Here is a 21,516-nt window from a genome sequence, read left to right on the forward strand (position 1 = left end):
GTTTATTGTGGTACCTGCAACATTCAACTGAAGATGTCTAATAGGTATTTAGACTATAGCACTCCAGTTCTGGAAAGAGTTCAGGTCTGAAGATGTAGGAGTCATGGCTAGAGGCCACAGCTGAATTTGGAAGGAAAAAAGCCAACTCCTTAACTGTGACAACAGGGTGGCAGGTAAGCAAAAAGGAGTGAGAGAGCACAGAAACCCAGGGAAAACTATATTTAGGGGTAATACAGAAAATAAGGAAGTAATAAAAAGATGCAGAGATGTAGCAGAGAACTTTGATTGCTTCCTACTGATTATGGCAATGCAATAATGTGTCCACATTGATCTTTTAAGTCAGTTATGAGATTGCTTCTGCTTTATATTTTCAAGGATAAAATATTAAATAGCTGTGTGAAGATTTTTCTCCACATGTGTCTTAGAAGATCTCTCATTAGGGATTTTCAATCTTATTTATCTAGCCAGGAAATGCTTCTAAACGATATTTATTGTCGCCAGTGTATATTACTACCAAATCAAGATAAATTTTCAAATCTAACTAAAGGTCTGTTTTCTACTGTTTTCATCGCTACTACCAGTTTTCTCAATTCTAAGGGTAAGGAATCAAAAGAATTTCAAAAAATGTTCTTTGGCAACGGTGGCTTCTAGGGCCACAATCATTTTATACAGTCCATAAAGTAAAAAATTATTTTCAAGGTCAAAATTGACCCCTTTATGTTTGTGCACAACACTACACATGTGGATATATATATAGAGAGAGATAGATATATACAGATATATATAGATATATATAGATTCAGTCATCAGAAATCAACCTTAGCAACAAGTGTCTTTTACTTGTGCTTCAGTAGTGTTAAAGTGTACCCATCAGCATAATGGAGCATTCAACTCATCTGAGAGAGATAATCTCTACTGACCAATGAAATAAAAATGCTATATTCTTTAGACTCCCTCCAACTAACTTTTATTTTCCTCCAATCAATTCTTATCATTTGAAAGTTCTCTGGCCCGGAGATTTTTCCTGCCTCTATGAGCTTCTCACAAAATTCTCATCCTTAGGCATGCCCTCACAAAATCAAAACTTTCAAGCTGAAATGATCTTAGAAGTCATATGGTCTAGTAATTTTCACTTATATGGGTCTCAGGGGTTACTGCCCAAACCAATAGTTATAAAGAAGAATATTTAAATAGTATCTAAACATTTATATTTTTTCCAGAGGGGAAAAGCCAGAAACTCTCTATATAACACATATATACATAGATATATGTGTGGATGTATAGATACATATAATATACAAATACACACACACACACACACACACACACGCACGTGCGCATTAACAGTATCAGCCAAATAATGAATACAGGAAAGCCAAACATTTAAGTACAGCTTTTGTTTTAATAAAACATTTGCTTAGACTCTTGACTACTTTTTTCTCTTCCTCTGGCTTCCAGAACCTCATTCTCCTGGTTCCTCCACCACTGTGATCCTCCTCCTTGACCTCATTCACTCCTCATGTTCTCCCTCCCACTACATGCTGTTGTTTCCCAGAACTTCATGGTCTCTCCTAGGTGACCTTAGCCACTTCCACAACTGTAGAGACTTCCATATCTGGGCTGGAGTTATTCAAATTCTCTCCATCCTCAGAGTCAATGCTCTGGTTGAGGGTCCCATCAACCCTTACCTCTACACTATTAAGAGCTCCTAACTGGTTTATCTACTCAATCAGGTCTTTGCATTGTCATAAGATTTTATTTTTGCAAACAAAAATATAATCATACTGCTTCCATCAATAGCCTTCAATGACATTCGCTACATCAAGGATAAAGTCCAAGATCCCTAACATGTCATATTAGTGTCTTTGCAATCTTGTTACCATATCTACCTGACAGGATAACATTTTTGAAATGACAACCAATGAAATTCCAAACATTTTCTTTACCACCACACCTTTCCCATTTCAGTACTAGGACACTGTGCAGTCACTGTCTGGAGGGACGTCTGCTGCAGCATAAAAGAAAATAGTACCTAGGTTTCTTCTTGGCTTTTGTGCTCCTGAAGCCTTTGCCCTTGGGGATTAGAGAGGATACAGAGCATGACAAAGTATTCTGCTTAAATGTCATGAGACTGAGCCCCACCCTTTTAGACTAAAGAATATTTTCTACATACTGAGAAGATATTCAGTAGAGAAGTGATGACAGCTTTCTTCCTCCAAGATTTTATTCTTTCTCCTCCCTTTACCTGGCACACCTTTTACCACATTTTTTTCTTCTAGAAAAGATTCCTCCTCCATGAATGAGCCCAAATATGATCTCCTCTCAAATGGCTTACCCCTAGTAGAGTGATTCATCTTGTCAAGAACACATGACACATCACAAAATACATGACACATGTCACAGAGCACATAACACCAGATTAAATTTATTAAGTCAATGCTAGAGGTATGATAATCTCTATCTATCTCCTCTTTCCACTCCCATTCGTGTGAGTCCCTGCAAAACTGGACTGACTTAGCAATCTTTGTATGTTCAGTGCACAGCCTGCTCCATCTGCTATAACCCAGCCGAAAGGTTTACAAGTAGTTTCAGAGTCACCACACACGCGGACCACTGCTCACAATATTCCATCCAATCATTCTACTTAGTATATGAGTGTCTCATATATTATAAGATCAAAAAGAGATACAGTAAACCAGTACCTTACCACCCAAGCAAGACTTCAAAGAAACCTCAACTCAACAGTGCCTACCACCATGACTAAGGACTCCATACCACTTAGGGATCATATTACATTGCATTTTTATCTGACCCAAATATCTAAGTACATTTAATAATTTTACCTACCAAACACTTAAAAACAGTATGAATAAAAAGAATGAGACATAAGTACATTTGTGGCTTCCTAACTGGTGAAATGAGATTGTATCATAAGGGTGATTTTCTGACCACCTTCCACAGAGTCTTTGTGCTAGGCACTATTCCAGACACCCAGGACACAACCTAAAATGAGGGAGTGACTTTTTTCTAATCTCGTTGGATTTCTGTACAAGCAGGAAATGTTTTTACTTTCAGGTCCTGAACTTCAAGTGATAGGGCACTCACTGTTGAAATATCTGTGATAGCTTTTCCCAGGAACTTCCTCTTTTCCCCCTTATTCCTCTATTCCCCTTTGAGAAGCTGTAATAAACAAGTAAACTAATAAATTAACAAGATCATTTTTGAGTAATAAATCTTATTGCATCAAGCAGCAATATACTATAGTGACTTTCAGGTGGGATGGGGACAAAAGTTCTTTCTTAGGGAGAACTGAATGATACAAAGCCGTTAGAGAGAGATGGGCAGGTTCGCAATGCCCCAAGCCAGGAAAGAGATGGGAGTGCTCACAGACCAGAGAAGGTTGCTGCAGGCGGGATGTGCTGAGTAGGCAATAAGCAATGAGAATGATGGGCAGGAGGGGCCCGGTCATATGGGCCATATTGGCCAATGTAAGGAATCTGCATTTATTCCATGCAATGGAAAACCACTGGGAGAGATGTGACCTGACTTGTGTTTGTAAAAGCTCACTGTGACAGTGTGTGGAGAACTGGATGCAGGTGGGCAAGAGTGGGGTTAGGATGTTAGAGTCGTGTAGGCAAGCGATGAGGCTATCTCCAGGATAGGCTGTGGCCAGGGTTACACGTGATAGGCTATATGTGGAGTGACCTCGGCATTGCTGCCAGGTGGTAGCAGACCGAGACAATCAGGAGATCCTGGCTCTGGACTCCCCTCTGACACTGTCAACCAAGGAAGCCTCTCTGTGAGCTGTTTTACTTGGTGAAGTTCCATGAGAGGCCTTATTCATGTGGTGGGTGGGGGGTTGGTGTCTGATTAAAGAGCTAGTAAACTGCATAGTTAAATGATCCATAAGGTGCATCCTAGCTCAAGAACACTATGAGACCAATTTTTACAGTCTTCTGGCACCGGAAGTTCCATCAACCACATGCCAGAGAATTTGGACCTTCGGCCTTGGTGATTAATCCCTCAGGCATTTGCCCAGGGTAGGGCCTGACACTCAGAGAGGTTGGGCTTACTTCAGGTGACGGATGACTCCAGGAGCCACATTATCCTCCTGTGTGCTGTCTTCACACCCCTGACCTGCAGAGCTGTACCTCATGGCTGACCTGCCTGACATACCTGTAAGCAAATCTTAGGGAGAGAAAAGACCAAGGGAAAAATTGTTTGCCACAATTTTAGACGAGTTTGAAAGCTGCTAGTACAGTGGACAAAACACCAGACTAAAAGGCTCTGCCAAATAGCAAGCAACTCCACTGTGACCACATCACTTCAGCTTCCCTGGCCTTCCTTTCTACAGCTATCAAATTATGGGTTTGGGCCAATTTCTAGGCTCTTTTTGCCTACAAAATTCTATGATTCAGTCTTTCATTGGGTTTATCCCATTTCTTAAGTATCTAAAATAGGTCACATAGTATCTGTGTGTCTTTTTTTAGGCTGTCTTTATAATATATGTTGGAGACAACATTGTAGCTAATTTAACTTTTTGATTGGAAAAAGCATTCTCCTGATACTAACCGCCCCCCCCAAAAAATCTGGCTGTTACACTATTACTCTAGCAAAACTACCCGTATTTTAGTTTTAACTCAAACTTTAAAAACTGTCACACTAAACAGTACACTTCGAATATATTGTCAAAATTTCATACTCAATTTTCCAGACATTTATCTCTAAAAACTGTTCCAATGAAATGGTTAGGGGCAGAGGAAAGCCTTGAGCAAATGAAAGAAAACAAATCCTTTATGAAAAATTGTATGAAATACTTAAAATTTAAATATTATCTAACATTCTAGTTTGGAACATACACATAATGCTGGCCTTGGGGGGACACATGGCAATATTTTCTTTGTGTACATCAAAGTCTTAAAACACACATTCAAAACCTGTACATGATTTATACAATCATAGTTTAAGCAGCAAAATACACATATTATTTTGAAGACAATTTTACAAATAGCTTTCCTGTTCCTCATGAGTTTCAGAGCAGGGGAACAGAAATGTTAAGTATAATTAAAAATATGAAAATAAGCTCTTTCCACTTTGCCCCCTTTGTGTCTGAATGATGAACTTGTACTAGAATTTGAGTGGCTCATGTTTTCTCCATTCCTCAGTCCACAATCTGGTAGGAAACTAAACAGAACCAACCATAATACAGTTATGGAAAAAGGAAAAAGCCAGCAATGTGGATATACCATAAATGGAAACATTAGAGACAAGAAATAGTCAAGAGTTTATTTAAAGAGTATCTCTGGGTGATAACCACCATAGGACATGACAAATACCCTCCATGTCCCTTAATTTCTGGATCAGAATGTTATCTTCAGTGTCTTTCTTTCTGGGTGTCCCTCTGTTTCCTTCAGTGCATGGGCTCGGGACCAGTCTGCATGGGTTCAAATCCTCATTACCATCTGAACGACCAGAGGCAATTTAAAGGTACGTAACCCTCTGGACACTTGACAGTTTCCTAATATGTCAAGTGTAGATAATAACCGTATCAATCTTATGTGCATGAAAGGAATAAAGGAGTCAATGCATGTAATGTACTAAGCACAGTGCCAAGCACATCTCAAATGCTTAATAAACATTAGCTTTAGTTATTGTAAATAATTCAGTCTTTTCTCAAGGCTTAAGGTTCCCACTCCTTCTACTCTTCCCTGTGTCCTATTCCAGAAGGTTTAACATTCCTTCCACTCAAATACTGCCAACTCTCTGTCCTTTTCTGTATGCCAAATTTACTCTTATTTCTTCAAATGCCTGGACGTCATTTACACTTGTACCCAACCGGTTACCTTAGACACAGCATATCTAAAATCGTAATTGTCTTTATCTGGTCTCACTTCCAGAGAATCATCAACCTCATGAGGAAAATGAGAACTCATAGAATACTACAGAAATTCAGCAGTGCTTAAGCTTTGTTCACCACAGTGGTATGGCAGGACCAGAGAGTTCCTTAGGCCCAAATCATCAGAGATTTTCAGACAAAGGAAAATTCTAACTATAAGATTACGATGGATGGGAGTAGGGTGTCAAGAAATCAGGTACACAACAAAAAGAACAGGACAAAGGCCAGTGTCTGATAATCAGGACAAGGCATCAGGAGAAGACCCCTACAATGAGTTTATTGTAGCAGCAGAGAAGGATCTGCTCAAAGTTTTTAGAGCTATCTAGTTAAATCCAATGTTTAGTGTAAAACAGCAAATCTAAGTCTCCTCTAGGCAAGAAATACTTCTTATCCAACAAGCAGGCTCTGGTACTTACGTCTACCCCCATGGAGAGGTAGTGAGGTTCTACAGGGGGAAAGGCAAAAAGAAGAAAGGTCAGAGAGTGTCAGGGGTCCTAGGAGTTCCATACATTGACTCTCCCTCCAGAAACATCAGAGAGCTCATTTGCCCACATCTCTAGGACCAGCATCAAAACCTTAAATCTGTCCCCCCTAGATGATCTGATATCTGGAAATCCGAATCTGCAGACGAGCAGGTTAGTGACAGGGAACTGAGGGTCCCAGACTAAAAATTAAAGTAGAGATTGCATGCTGCCTTTGAGATGACATGGAAGGATATATAGCAGGGGAGTGGCAGTAATGGGTACTGATGAGAGAAGGTTTTTTACCTAATATTTATTTTAAAATAATTTTACTTGTTATACAGGACATGTTTATTTTGCGCATGAGAGAGGTACTATGCCAAACCTGGTTATACCTCCTCTTGGAAGCCTCCCATGATTCTTTTATGTGGAGTTGAGTGCCCTTCCTCTCTTTTCCCAAGCATTTTGGACATCTCTGTATCACAGAACTAATCATATCCAACTACATTTGTTGGTTTGCTTGTCCATTCTTATCACTACACTAAGTTTCTTGGGGGTTGGGAATGAATACTTAGGATGTGTACTATGACTGGCACAAGGAACACTTTAATGCAAATTTACTGACTGACTGAAGATGATAACCCCCTACTTAATTCCCCACCTCAGAGACTGGCAACCTCTTACTGGAATGAGAAAGTAAATGTTTTTAGGCTTTGGGTAGGATATAGTCTCTGCCATACCTATTCTACTGTACCAGTGTGGTGTGAAAGCAGCCACAGAAGAATGCAAATGAATGGGCATGGCTGTATTCTACTCAAACTTTACTTACAGATACTGCAATTTCAATATCATATAACTATCATGTGCCAAAAAACATTATTCTTTTGATTTTTTTTTCCAACGATTTAGTTCATAAGCAATACAAAGAGGCAACAATCCAGATTTGTCCAACAGGCCATACTTTGAGGACCCTTGCTTTTCTGGAAAGGCATGGCTAGTGGTCCACAGTTACCAAAGAAATGCTGCTGATAGGGACAATTATCCACATCTGTAACAGGTGCTGAGTAACTCTGGGTATGTCCCAAGCTTTAAACAATGATAAAAAATAAGCAAGTATCACAGAGTTCCATAAAGATGAAATGACATAGGGGCACCTGGATGGCTCAGTCAGTTGAGCATCTGACTTCAGCTCGGGTCATGATCTCATAGTTCACGAGTCCGAGCCCCACATCAGGCTCTGTGCTGACAGCTCAGAGCCTGGAGCCTGCTTCGGATTCTGTATCTCCCTCTCTCTCTGCCCGTCCCCTGCTAGAACTCTGTCTCTCTCTCAAATAAATAAATAAATAAATAAACCTTTAAAAATTAAAAAAAAAAAAGATGGAATAACATAAAGAACCACATCATCATGCAAATTATGTGGGTTCATTTGTGAGCAACATGGATTATTAGTTTACTGATGATGTTATAACAGTAATATTTGTTGAGAACTTTTTTATTACTAGGCCCTATTCTTTGAGACTTAAGTGATGAATCCATTAAATTCTCACAACCACTCCATGAAGTAGGTTCTACTGTTAGTAAACTTTTTTATAGATGAGGAAATTAAAGTATGAAGAAATCTCCCAAAGTTCAAAACTAAAAAAGGTTATAGGTGCGGAGTTTTACAGCCAGGCAGTCCAACTCCAGAAAGCCTGCTCTCTAACCAATGAATATTGTACCTCTTAAAAGCCTGACAGAAGCATACTTCAAAGTTTTCCCAAGACTAGAAGAGTGAGCTAAATGGGAAGGATGAGCAAGGAATGCAATGTGAACTACAACCCCAACTGGAAACCATGTGATGCAGGCATCTATGAAGATGAAGTCCCAGTTACCAGCCCATGAGGTGTGGTAATGCAGGCATTCTCCAGCCTGGAAGACTCTGATCAGCATGCAGACACATGGGCCTATGAGGGAGCTAGGCTCCACAGCTGGACCACCACCGGGGAACTCATGCACGTGATGCAGTAACTTAAGTCACATTACTGTCCCTCTTAACCAGTCTACAGGAGGTCCAGGTAAAGCCAAGACATAGTAAGGATTAAGTACCTGCACTTAAAGAAATCAATTGTTTTTTTCATAAAGAGGTAATTACTATCTGGGTGATGGAGATACAGTGTATCAAAACATTAATGCAGTTTTTTAAAAAAGACCACTTTTTTAAAAACACAACTACATTACAGTAGTTGAGTTTGCTGTGACCTGTCAGAGTTCAGCTCTGTTAGCTCAGGCAGCCATTTAAGGATCTGCTCTTCCCAGACTGGGCCAAGCTTCAACAGTTATTTTAATAGCTCAATATTTCGTTATTAATATACATGATATCAGCAGCTGTCCCTTTATGTAGTGCATGCAGGTGCACAGCATGATTAGTATGACACCTCCCACCCATATCGTTAGATCAATGTGTATGTCTGGACTTCATAAAAAAGTGAGTAGGATCAGAATGGGTACAGATGTACACATAAGGTCTGCTGGGCTACAAGAGTACTATAAGAATTGATTCTTCCGCTGTATGGTGGTAAGAGAACGAACTCCAAAGACTACTGCCTAATACAGCATGCACAGGAATCAATAAATTTAGAGAGCACTGAGAACTTCCATTGGGTAAATGGTAAAATAGAAAGGTGTCAATTCAAAGGTGGTATATCTTCTGGCAGGTCCTTCTGAATGCCATTTACATAATAATACATAATACACAAGAATTTTACATAGCTCAAACATACTATAAAATTTTCTGGCCCAACTCATTACCTGCATTCACAGAATTGAAGTAAGCCTGCCTCAGGGTAAACAGTGTGTTCTTCAGAATTACCAAGAAGGGGCTCCCAGGACTCCTGGACAGGTTCAAAAAATCCATAAATACCCCAAATTTGTATGAATATTTACATGCATATTTCTGGGGAAAGGATTTATAACATTCGTCAGAGACTTAAAGTTGAAAAAGCGGTACCACTATCGTCTCAAGTGTATTCTCAAACAGGTATTTTCAACATTTCTACCATTTGAGCACCACGAGGTTGTAAGTCTTTGGGAAGTTTAGTTTAAATCAATCAAGGCTTAACTAAAGGTGGCTTGGAATCTCAGAGCTGTCAACCAGTCCCTCCTCAATCAAGTATGAGTGTAAGAATGTGTGTGATTCCCAAATAATTTCAATAGTCCTACTTCACTTTCCCACTCTCCTGGAGGTCTGTTTTAGATCTCTTTTCTTTATCAGCCAAATAGAACCCTTCCTATAGGAACTGTCTTGCTTCCTATTTCACTGAGAAAATTGAAATAATCACAAGAAACCTTCCACAAATTCTCACCTCCTCATCACTCAGCTTTGGGTACTGTCATTCAAATGTTCTCTATTCCCACCTGTTACTGTGGATAAATTCATCTGTGCTCCTACCTAAAGCAAGCATTTCCTTTTGGGCATTAGATTCCCTCCTTTCTCAAGGATATCACTCAAATAAATCTCTTCCCTCTCTCTCAAGCATCACTTTCTCCTCTCTTTCGGATCATTTCCATTAGCATACAAACAAGCTATTATTTCTTCCGTCTTAAAACAGACAGACAGACACACACACACACACACACACACACACACACAACTTATCTTGGCCACATTTCTCCATTTTAGCATGTTTCCAAAGAGCCCAACCTGTGACAATACCCAAAATTAAGTTTCTGGTATTTACTGCTCAAAACACTACTCTCTCTCTCCACCCTCTGTATCTCAATGATAACTGCATCCAGTTCATCATGTTTCTCAGGCTAAAAATTTTAGAATCATCCTGGACTCCTGTTTCTTATACCCATATCCAATATGTCAGAGAATCTCATAACTGATTTCTACTTATCATTCAAGGTCCAGATTAAGTAGTTCTTATACCTCTTCCAGAAACTTCCTGGCATCTTTCTGACTTTACAGAGCTCGGCCTTTTTTTTTTTTATGTATCTCTGCCAGCTCTTCCCAAGTGGATTCTAATGCTTGTGAATATTATCTTCTCAAACTCATTACCAATATGTTCTATAGCTCAGGCCCTTCAATCTTCCACAGAACTAAACACATTAGTGCGTTTAGTAAGGGCTCCACAAACATCATTTTTAAGTGACTGATTTTCCTTCAAGCTTCCAATAAAATCAGTACCACAAACAATACTCACTTTCACCAGTTATGTTTAGATTAGTTAGGTTTCGTGAAATTCCTGCATTTGCAAAGCTATCCGTCATGTCTCCAAAAACCAGCATCATGAGAGGGAGTGCAGCTCCATGGATGATGGCGGCCATTGTTCCCACCAACATATATAACCTATCAAGCCAATTTGAATAGCGAAACTAAAAAAGAAAGAAAGAAAGAAAATGTAAAGAATAGGAACAATTAGCACAGTTTCATGAATGGTTTGCTCTACTTTCCAAATATATCCAAAATCCAGACATTTTTCAGACTAGCACTACTATCAACCTGGTCCAACATAAACTATTACAATAGACTAATTAGAAATGGGCATTTGAGGGCTGCCTGGGTGGCTGAGTCAGTTAAGCCTCAGATTCTTGATTTCAGTTTAGGTCATGATCTCCAAGTTCGTGGGATTGAGCCTCACAATGGGCCCTGCACTGACAGCATGGAGCCTGCTTAGGATTCATATTCTCTCTCTCTCTCTCTCTCTCTCTCTCTCTCTCTCTCTCTCCCTTTCTCTGCCCCTCCCCCCTTAAATTAAATAAATAAACTAAAAAAAAAAAAAAAGAAATGAGCATTTGGCTCTTCTATTGAATTCTGACCTACTTCTTCATATTGGACTCATTCTGTCTTCTTTTCTCACATGAGGATTGATGAGAGGGATGGGACATTTTGGGAAACTATAAAAAGTCTTTAACGGTACAATAATAGAAATATGTATTGGGGCGCCTGGGTAGCTCAGTCAGTTAAGCATCCGACTTTGGCTCAGGTCATGATCTCACAGTTCGTGAGTTCAAGCCCCGCATTGGGCTCTGTGCTGACAGCTCAGAGCCTGGAGCCTATTTCAGATTCTGTGATTCCCTCTCTCTCTCTGCCCCTCGCCCACTCTCACACTCTCTCTCTCTCTCAAAAAATAAACATAAAAAAATAAATATGTATTTGTTGCTCTGCTTTCCAAGAATAGAAAACACTTCATCTCAAGATTTTTTTAACCAAGACAAATCTTGATTGCCAAAAGTTCCTGTGAGGACACCATTGAGGAAACATTTTGTTGCTTTATGAAAGTGGCTTGGGTTTAATATCTGCTGCAAAATGAAAGTAGCACAGATGTAAAATAATTTTAATACAATTAGGACTCGATAGTGAGAAGGAAGAGGAAAGGAAGAATCAGTTAAATGCATGCTTCCCCAAAAGAGATTCTGGCCATAAAAGATAGAATAAGGCCATAATGACTGACTAGTGCAGGTCTAAAAAGATAGAATATGGCCATAATGACTGACTAGTGCAGGTCTGCATAGTCTCTTTAATTATAGGCAAGTGAAAAATAAAGAAAGACTTCTCAGGGCGCCTGGGTGGGTCAGTCAGTTGAACAGCCAACTTAGGCTCAGGTCATGATGTCGTGGTTTGTGGGTTCAAGCCCAACAGGCTCTGGGCTGACAGCTCAGAGCCTGGAGCTTGCTTCGATTCTGTGTCTCCCTCTCTCTATCTGCCCCTCCCCTGCTTGTGCTCTGTCTCCCTCTAAAATAAATAAACATTAGAAAAAAAAAGACAGACTTCTCTGTATCCAAAAAGTGATGACAAGAAGAAATAGTAACGGGACCTGGCTTGGGGCTCTAGGACAGTCCATTTGAAAAGCAATCAATACTTCTATACATTTAAGGAACTAGGTTAGGACTGAAAGAAAACCAAATGAAAGAAAACAGAAACAAAAACACAGACAGGATGAAGCCATCTGTAGGGGTTCTGAATAAACAGGCGGTTGTCCTATGGATTCATGACAGTCAGCAGGTTTATAACCTAGAGAGGAAACTGGGTAAAAAGTCAGAGGTCTAGGAAGGGAACATAAACCAAAACAAAGATCAATATCAGGCAACATAAAAGACACAGCAGCAGAAGTAAGGTTTTAGAATTTACACATACTTTACCAAAGAGACAGAAGCCAATCCTAAAGTTAGCTAAAAAGGAACTTCGAGTGGTAACAAATAAATAAGAACTAAATTGACAAGTGGAGAAATAAAGAGCAAAACAGTTCTTGGGAGTAGTGACTGGCAGTCCATAAAGCAGGGAAGAATTAGTGAAGCTGAGTTATAAAATCAGCAAAAATTCAAGTTTGATGTAAGAAGAATGTCTAATATATACTTAGGTATCTGCATTTAATATTTTTCTAGCTGTTAAAAGTGTAATCAAGTAAGCTTAAGTTTGAAGTAATGACATATCCATAATCTATAACATTCCATAATCTAAAAACATTATCCTCTTTACAAATTTAAACAGCGAGAATATGTTTTTTTGGCATTTTTTTTCCTATTTCATTGAAACACAGGCTAAATTTTGTCATTACTTATTTTGTCTTAACTAAGCATTCATCCATCTCCTTAAAAAAAACACCTGGGGTTCCTAGGTAGTTCAGTTGGTTAAGCATCTGACTCTTGCTCTCAGCTCAGGTCATGACTGCAGGATTGTGGGATCGAGCCTCACATCAGGTTCTGTGCTGAGCATGGAGTCTGCTCGAGATTCTCTCTCCCTCTGCCCCTCTCCCCAGCTCTCTGAAAAAAATACAGGGAATGCAAACAGGTGCAGCTGTTCTTGAAAACAGTGTGGAGGTTTTTCAAAAAATTAAAAGTAGAATTACCGTATGACCCAGCAATAGCAGTACTAGGAATTTATCCAAAGGGTATAGGAGTGCCGATTCATAGGGGCCCACGTACCCCAATGTTTATAGCAGTGCTTTCAACAATAGCCAAATTATGGAAAGAGCCCAATGTCCACCAACTCATGAATAGATAAAGAAGATGTAGTTTATATATACAACGGAATACTACTTGGCGATGAGAAAGAATGAAATCCTACCATTTGCAACAATATGGATAGAACTGGAGGGTATTATATTAAATGAAATAAGCCAGAGAAAAACAAATGTCGTATGTTTTCACTCATATGTGGAATTTGAGAAACTTAACAGAAGACCATGGAGGAAGGGAAGGGGAAAAAAAAGTTTCAAACTGAGAGGGAGGCTCTTAAATAAAGAGAACTGAGGGTTGATGAGGGGTGTGGGAGAGGGGAAAATGGCTGATGGGCACTGAAGAGGGCACCTGTTGGGATGAGCACTGGGTATTGTATGTAAGTGATGAATCATGGGAATCTACCCTTGAAGCCAAGAGCACACTGTATATGCTATATATCAGCTAACGTGACAATACATTATACTGAAAAAATAAAGTAAGTAAACAATACTGGAGGTCCTTGGGAATCTCAGGAGAAGAACTCTGGGAAAAGATGGGGCCTCTTGCATTGTAGAGAGGGGCTTGAAATTGTACTAGTAGAAATGACCTTTTTTGTTACTCTAAAATGGTGAAATGGGAAAAATAAATAAATAAACACATTTACCAACTGTTTACTTTATGGCCTCTAGATTTTATGCCCTTCTTAGGAAGACCTTTTCCAACCTGCACTCATGTTCTCTTTTTGAAATTTTATGGTTTATGTTCAACTCCTTGATACATGCTAAATCTTTGGATTTAAATCTTTGAGGCACCAAAACAGAGAGGATGTGGCAGGAATCTAGCTTTTCTTTGCTAACAATTTGTCAGTGGACCCATGTTTTCTCCCTCTTCGTTTAAAATGTCACCTTTGCCAGAAAATAAAATGCCATATGTGAAAATACAAAACAAAATAAAAACAACAAACACACACACACAAATAAGGAGGAAGAGAGGGCAGAAGCCATTTATCTTCCCTTAGAGACTCTATAAAAGTGGGCAAAATATCAAATTCCTCAGTAGAGGAAGCAAAGATAACGGACACTCTCATCACCACTCCCATATGATATTTTACCTCCAAAACTAATGACTGGCCATAATAAAAACAAGAATAAATATAAATATTTACTCAATGCATACCCAATGACTAATAAAATCCAGATAAATACTAAAGGAGTAAGTCCTGCCTTCAGAGTGCTTAAAGAGAAGGAATAAGGCGAAGCAAAAGAGTATGTGCAATCTACACTCTGCAAGCTGTGACAGCACAGCATACACAGTCAAGCAGACACAACAGTGAGCAAATGGTCATTGCCTCCTTTGTGGAAAAGCCTCACAGAAGAGGTTATACTTCCTCCCAGCTTTCAAAGTTTAGCATGTGTTTAGAAGCAAGAAGAAAGGTATTCCAGCCAGAAAGTAGGCATAGCAGTATACTCAGAGGAGATTGGGGTGTGAGGTGTAGAAGCAGCAATAAAAAGCTGATTGCCTTCCACTGAGATAACCAGAAGAGGCAAGGGTTTGGAGGGAAGGAGCACAGAGAAATCTCATTTTGTGCTATCTGATTGCTCATCCTGAAAGAGCTATCCAAGAAGCACATGGAGAGAATTCAGAGTATGCAACGCAGTTTTGTGATAGTAGTGTATATAGCAGAAGTCATGGGAGTGGATAAGATCATCCAGGAAGAGAAAAAGAGTGACTGATATTAAGAAAAATTTGAAAATAAAGTAATAGAGACAGCATGTTGACTGTCCTTTTGATGATCTTGGGGCAAAAGGAAAAGCAAGAGAATGGACACCACAGGGGAATGTCACATTCCCTCTGGGCAACTATTTTGCGAAGTCTTACACATGTTTATAGGTAAATCAGTCAAGGAGATGACTGGTGAAAATACAGAAGGAAACTGAGATGGGGCAAAATCCTAAAGAACAAAGCAAACAAATGTTTCTTTGGAACCCGAGGAGAGGGATCATGGGTGGATGCTATAAGTAATGGGTGAAACAAGATTTCCCATGATGTCCCAAGACAACTCATAGTTGTGAGGGGGCAGAGATCCATCTACAGTGGAAGAGTCCAGTCTGTCATCATCTTAACCAAGCGATCAAACCTAGCATTGTAGAAAAGGAAAAAACACTCTGACATTTGAGGTTTCCAGATGTGGTAAGACAAGAAGTACACAGCATCCCCTACACAATCTTCTTACCACAAACATTTAATGTGAATGTATTTAGACCTAACTTTCAGCACATTCAAAATGTAAGCCATGGAAGAACAAGTTAAATTATGCCATCAGGAAGCAATACCTCACCTCTAGAAGGTGAGGTATTCTACAGGACAACTAGTATAGTCTTTAAAGCATGTCAATATAGTTTTAAAAGAAGAGAAAACTTCTAGACTCAGAAGACACAATATCTAAATGTCATCACTGACTAGATCCTATTTTGAACAAATCAACTGTAAAAGACATTTTTTTTGGAGATAATTGGAAGTATTTGAATATGAACTAAACATTACATTAAGGAATTATGATTCATTTGTTAAATACGATCATTATGTTTTATAGAAAAATTTTGTGTAGGAACATTTTTGATATATGTAAACAATTACATATGAAATATCACAAAATCTATAACCTCAGGTGAAATGTGTGGTAAAATTTTAACAGTTGTTAGATACAGACAACGGCTATATGGGCCTGAATTTTACTGTTCTACCTTTCCATGTGTTTGAAAGTTTTCACAATAAAACTTGGTAAAGGGAGAATGGTTCTCAAATAGGCAAAGATATACCTCTTCAACTCAAACTAGAAGAAATGAGCTAAGAGTAAGCACAGATACAAACAAGTTTCCAAGGATAAGGACAAAGTTGACAGAGTTTAGAACCTCCTGTTTAGTTGGGACATGAGTCAAGATGTCTCAGGAAAAGGTGGTAAGATTTGAGGAAAGTGGTAAGTACAATAAGGCTAAGCAGGACAAAACCCTCAGTGAAATGTCAGCTCTGTCACTTACTAGGAAGGAGAGTTTGGGGAAAATAATCTCTTCATAATGCCTTGGTTTCTATATTTATAAAATGAAGAGAATATCATATATGCAGAAAAACTCACATAGCTGTTAAGAAGATGAAAATGAGATTTAACTAAATAAATTTTTATTAAGAATACTATGGTGATATATAATATATTCAGGTACTGTTATTGGTTTAGGAAATGTAAAAATTAAAAAGACTTCAGTAGCTTACAGTGAAGGGGACAAAAAAAAGTAACATATCAGGAGAAATGTAACACAGAGGTATAAACTAATTATAATTGGAACCCTTTAAACACAAGGAAATGGAAAACATTTGGCTAGACATTGATAAGAAAGAGGGGGACAGGAAGCCATCAAAATCCTCGAGGAGAAAGCAGGCAAAAACCTCTTTGATCTTGGCCACAGCAACTTCTTACTCAACACGTCTCCAGAGGCAAGGGAAACAAAAGCAAAAATGAACTATTGGGACCTCCTCAAAATAAAAAGCTTCTGCACAGCAAAGGAAACAATCAGCAAAACTAAAAGGCAACCGACGGAATGGGAGAAGATATTTGCAAATGACATATCAGATAAAGGGTTAGTATCCAATATCTACAAAGAATTTATCAAACTCAACACCCAAAAAACAAATAATCCAGTGAAGAAATAGGCAAAAGACATGACTAGACACTTCTCTAAAGAAGACATCCAGATGGCCAACCGGCACATGCAAAAATGCTCAACATCACTCATCATCAGGGAAATACAAATCAAAACCACAAGGAGATACCACCTGACACCTGTCAGAATGGCTAACATTAATTAACAACTCAAGCAACAACAGATGTTGGCGAGAATGTGGAGAAAGAGGATCTCTTTTGCATTGTTGGTGGGAATGCAAGCTGGTGCAGCCACTCTGGAAAACAGTATGGAGATTTCTCAAAAAATTAAAAATAGAACTACCCTATGAACCAGCAACTGCACTACTAGGCATTTATCCAAGGGATACAGGTGTGCTGTTTCAAAGGGACACATGCACGCCCCTGTTTATAGCAGCACTCTCAACAATAGCCAAAATATGGAAAGAGCCCAAATGTCCATCAATGGATGAATGGATAAAGATGTGGTATATATATACACATATATATGTGTGTGTATATATATATATATATATGTATATATATGTATACATATATACACATACACACACAATGGAGTATTACTCAGCAATCAAAAAGAATGAAATCTTGCCATTTGCAACTACATGGATGGAACTGGAGGGTATTATACTAAGTGAAATCAGTCAGAGAAAGACAAATATCCTATGACTTCACTCATATGAGGACTTTAAGACACAGAACAGATGAACATAAGGGAAGGGAAGCAAGAATAATATAAAAACAGGGAGAGGGACAAAACATAAGAGACTCTTAAATATGGAGAACAAACAGAGGGTTACTAGAGGGGTTGTGGGAGGGGGGAATGGGCTAAATGAGTATGGGGCACTAAGGAATCTACTCCTGAAATCATTGTTGCACTATATGCTAACTATTTGGATGTAAATTACAAAAAAATTTTTTTAATTAAAAAAAAAGAAAGAAATAGCGGGGATGGTGAACCAGAACCACATAGAAGGAAGGCTGATACACAAAGAAGAAGAATAGTTTAGGTAATCAGCAGACCAGGTGGTTAACACGACTCTACCATGGTGCCTGGGTTGGAGAAGAAGTCAGTGAATCCATTCATTTATTCATTCATTCAACATTCAAAAGATATTTGTTAAGCAGCTAATAAGGGTCAGGTTTCTAGGTATTGGAAGTAACAGTGAATAAGACAAGCTACCTGTCCTCATATATATTCTAGTGCAAATAGTAAAATGAGGAAAAGATGTATTCAATATTCACTCAATATCTAACTACCTATTCTAGGTACTAGGAGTACCTAGGGAAGCAAACATAGAAAAATGCCTTCCTTCATAGAGCTTAGACCACAATGACAGGCAGGATCAGTTGGCTTAGACTGGCTGGTTAAAGACTGTCCCTCTGAGAAGGCAACATGTAAGCTGAGACCCAAATGACAGGAAGGATACAGTTAGTTACATGGTGATCTGGAGACAGAGCATTCTAGAAAGAAAGAGCAAATGCAAAGGTCCTGTGGTGAAGAGAAGGTTGGTATATCTCAAGGACCAAATAGAATTACCACTGTGACAAGAGCAGAGCACAGATTAGTCTGTGGTGCAGTCAGAGATGTGCCAGAGGACAGATTACACAGGGCCTTTACAGCTTGATAAAGGAGTCTGGGTTTTACTCTAAACTTCCCAGCTAAGTGCAAAGGAAAGGCACGAACGGAGGTGATTGGATGTGTCTACTATGTGTAGAATAGCTTTTAGAAGAGCAGAAATGGAGTAAGGGGACCAGCAATAGAAAGTGGTTGAGAAAGCAAACCCTTGACCAGGTATAGAAGGTGGAATAATGCCTTCTCCTCATGGACATAAAATAATGCCTGAGATTAACTTAATCTCAGGAACCTGTGAATTGTTTCTTCGCATGATGAAAGGGACTTTGCAGATGTTAAGGGTCTCAAGATGGGGTGATTATCCTGCATTATCCAATTAGACCAAATGTAATGACACGGGTCCTTAACAAGAGAGAGCCAGGTGGCTCAGACTCAGCAGCAGGAAAACAGATGACTGAAGAGGTTGGAGGGATGCAGTAAGAGACCATTAGCCTAGGAATGCATGCAGCTTCCTGAAGCTTGCTGAGAAGGGGAGGGAAACAGATCCAGCCCTGCTGACACCTTGATTTTAGCTCAGTGAGACTTCTGGGCCCAGAACTGTGAGGTAATAAATTTTTGTTGCTTTAAAAAGCTACTAAATTAATGGTATTTTGTTACAATAACAACAGGAAATGAGTACACAAAGTCAAAAAAGAAGGATAACAAAGAGAAAAGGCTAAGCTAGAAGGAATCAAAAGTTGAGGTTGAAGACTGATACCTTTGAGTTTATAGCTTCTTAGATGGGAGTCCACCCAGATGATAAACCTCAGGTCCTTGTTCACAAGTATAATTTACTGACGTAGAGTAGGAGTGAAGGTTGTTGGAGCTGAAAGGTCAAAGAATGCTGAGCCTAGGAGTCATTATTAAGGTTGCCCAAAGAGAAGAATAATGAGAGCATAGTTGAGTGAAGTAGAAGCAATTAAATACCAACGTCCTCAATGGAGAAGCAAAAGTAACTAGAAATTAGTAAAGGAAACCACTGCAAATAGATAAAGACACTAAAACTTTAGAGAATGGAGCTCAACTGAGAAAGAAGTTCTGCATGAAAACAATTTGGAAATGTCTGTATGAAAGCACAAAAATGCCAACACCATCACTGAGCTGGGACAAGGGATTAATGAATTCTAATTTCACAGGCAGAGATGACACAAGAAAAAAAAAGAGCTAGGAGAAAAATCAGCAGACTGTGGCATCATAGAAGCAAAGAGAAAAAAGAAAATGGTAGACAATGTCAAGCACTACTTAAAAGTCAAGATGGAATCAAGACAGGTCTACTGAATTTGATGAGTGGCAGAGACAGAAGCCAAGTTATAATGTCTAACGAAGTGACTGCAAGGTGAAACTTAAGTAAAGGCAGCTCCTGTATGTGAAGCAAGCAAGAGGGGAGGTGGCTTGAAAGATGGCATTAATGAAACTAAAGACACCTCACATATAAATGCCAATGGGATAGACCCAGTTAAGAGGCAGAGACTGTAGATACAGAAGAGAAAGGATGATGATGATGATGATGATGATGATGATGATGGTATTAATAATAATAGCAGTAGTTATATATAAGGTCCATGAGAAGGCAGAGGATTTGGGAGCCAAAGTACAAATGAGTGATTAGTTTTAATAACCAGATTCTTCCTCTGTTATATTAGAAGGGAAGGAAGAGGGATATGATCCAGGTAGGGATATGCTTGCAGATTAGGAGAGATGGGCTGAGGAACTTCTGTCAAATGGCTTCCATTCTGTTTGTGAAATAAAAGTAGAGGCCATCCACCAAAGGGGGAAAGGGAGAAGTGGGAAACGTGAAAAGAGTAGAGGACTGACAGAGTCAAGAGAAGAGGAGAAATAGGAGTTCAGTTGGGAATATACCCTGTTGTGAGGGTTGCTACAGCAACAATTAAATGAAGGAGTTCAGGCACCAGTGATTTTGCTCAGGCTTTGTGTAACAAATGACAAGCAGAAGGAAGATTATTGTTTGGGCAAGAGAAAGGGCTGATGGGAAAGTGATGGGTCAATGGACCAAATATCCAGAGAGAACAGTGAGCAGATTGGAAAGAAAGGAGATGGCTCACTAATTTGAGCTGTGGCTTCAATCAATCACTTTGGAGGTATGACAGTTTCAAATAACAATAAAATTCAGGATGTGAGTGTACAAACAGATGGCTGCGGAGGGGAGCAGGGAGAAAGAAACAGATTACTGCACCTGTGAAGGTCGAGGAGCAGATATCCAGAACACCATAAAAGTCACCCGAGATAGTAGGAACTCTGGGAGTGGAAAGAGAGACACTGAGCCTGGTGGTAAAATCTTCAAAGACTGAGGAGTGACCAGGTGGTCAGAGGATAATAGAACTTTTCAACTCCAGGCAGGTAAAAGTTTAACTGGCCACAAGCTGTCATAAATGACTAAAGTTGTTAAAAGCTCTAGGTTGAGTAAGCAAATCTGGGGGCAAATTTTGGACCTGCCCCCTTACTAGCTACGTAAATCTGTGAGTTTGAATGCATTACTCAACTTCTCTGAGTCTGTTTCATCATGTAGTGTAAGAATAATACAAGTTCCTATGTCATTGAGTCACTGTGGGGATTAAGTTAGATAACAAATGTGGAGTGCTTAACAAATCCCTGGCACAGAGGAAGCAATAGACAGATAATAGCAATAATCTGTTTTGAAAGAAATGAATTCTTCGATATGATCCATGAAGTAGAATGCTCAGAGTTGAGCCTGCTGCACAATCCTGACAACAGTATGTAATCTTTAAGCAGTGCTTTGTATTGGCCCTACGACCCCACTTGTATGTTTCCTGCCTTTATTTCCATCTGTCTCATTTCTTTGTTTGCTTTAGATTTTATTCTACTTTTGTGTTTCTTGTTCTGTTGAAACAAGGCCTGATATATATATTTAGAAAAAAAAAGCTAGGGGGCACCTGGGTGGCCCAGTCGG

The 21,516-nt window shown here is 39.2% G+C and overlaps 1 protein-coding gene across 2 annotated transcripts in view; it reads right to left on the reverse strand.

The window, feature by feature from the left end:
* ABCB1 (ATP binding cassette subfamily B member 1) overlaps positions 1-21,516 on the reverse strand; it is a 112,954-nt gene that overhangs the window by 83,198 nt on the left and 8,240 nt on the right. For both annotated transcript variants that reach the window (XM_049641376.1, XM_049641377.1), the window contains exon 4: positions 10,542-10,713. In XM_049641376.1, coding sequence (XP_049497333.1) covers positions 10,542-10,713 — 172 coding nt within the window. The remainder of the gene's footprint in view (positions 1-10,541; positions 10,714-21,516) is intronic.

Source organism: Panthera uncia, chromosome A2, assembly GCF_023721935.1.
Source record: "Panthera uncia isolate 11264 chromosome A2, Puncia_PCG_1.0, whole genome shotgun sequence".
Classification (NCBI taxonomy): domain Eukaryota; kingdom Metazoa; phylum Chordata; class Mammalia; order Carnivora; family Felidae; genus Panthera; species Panthera uncia.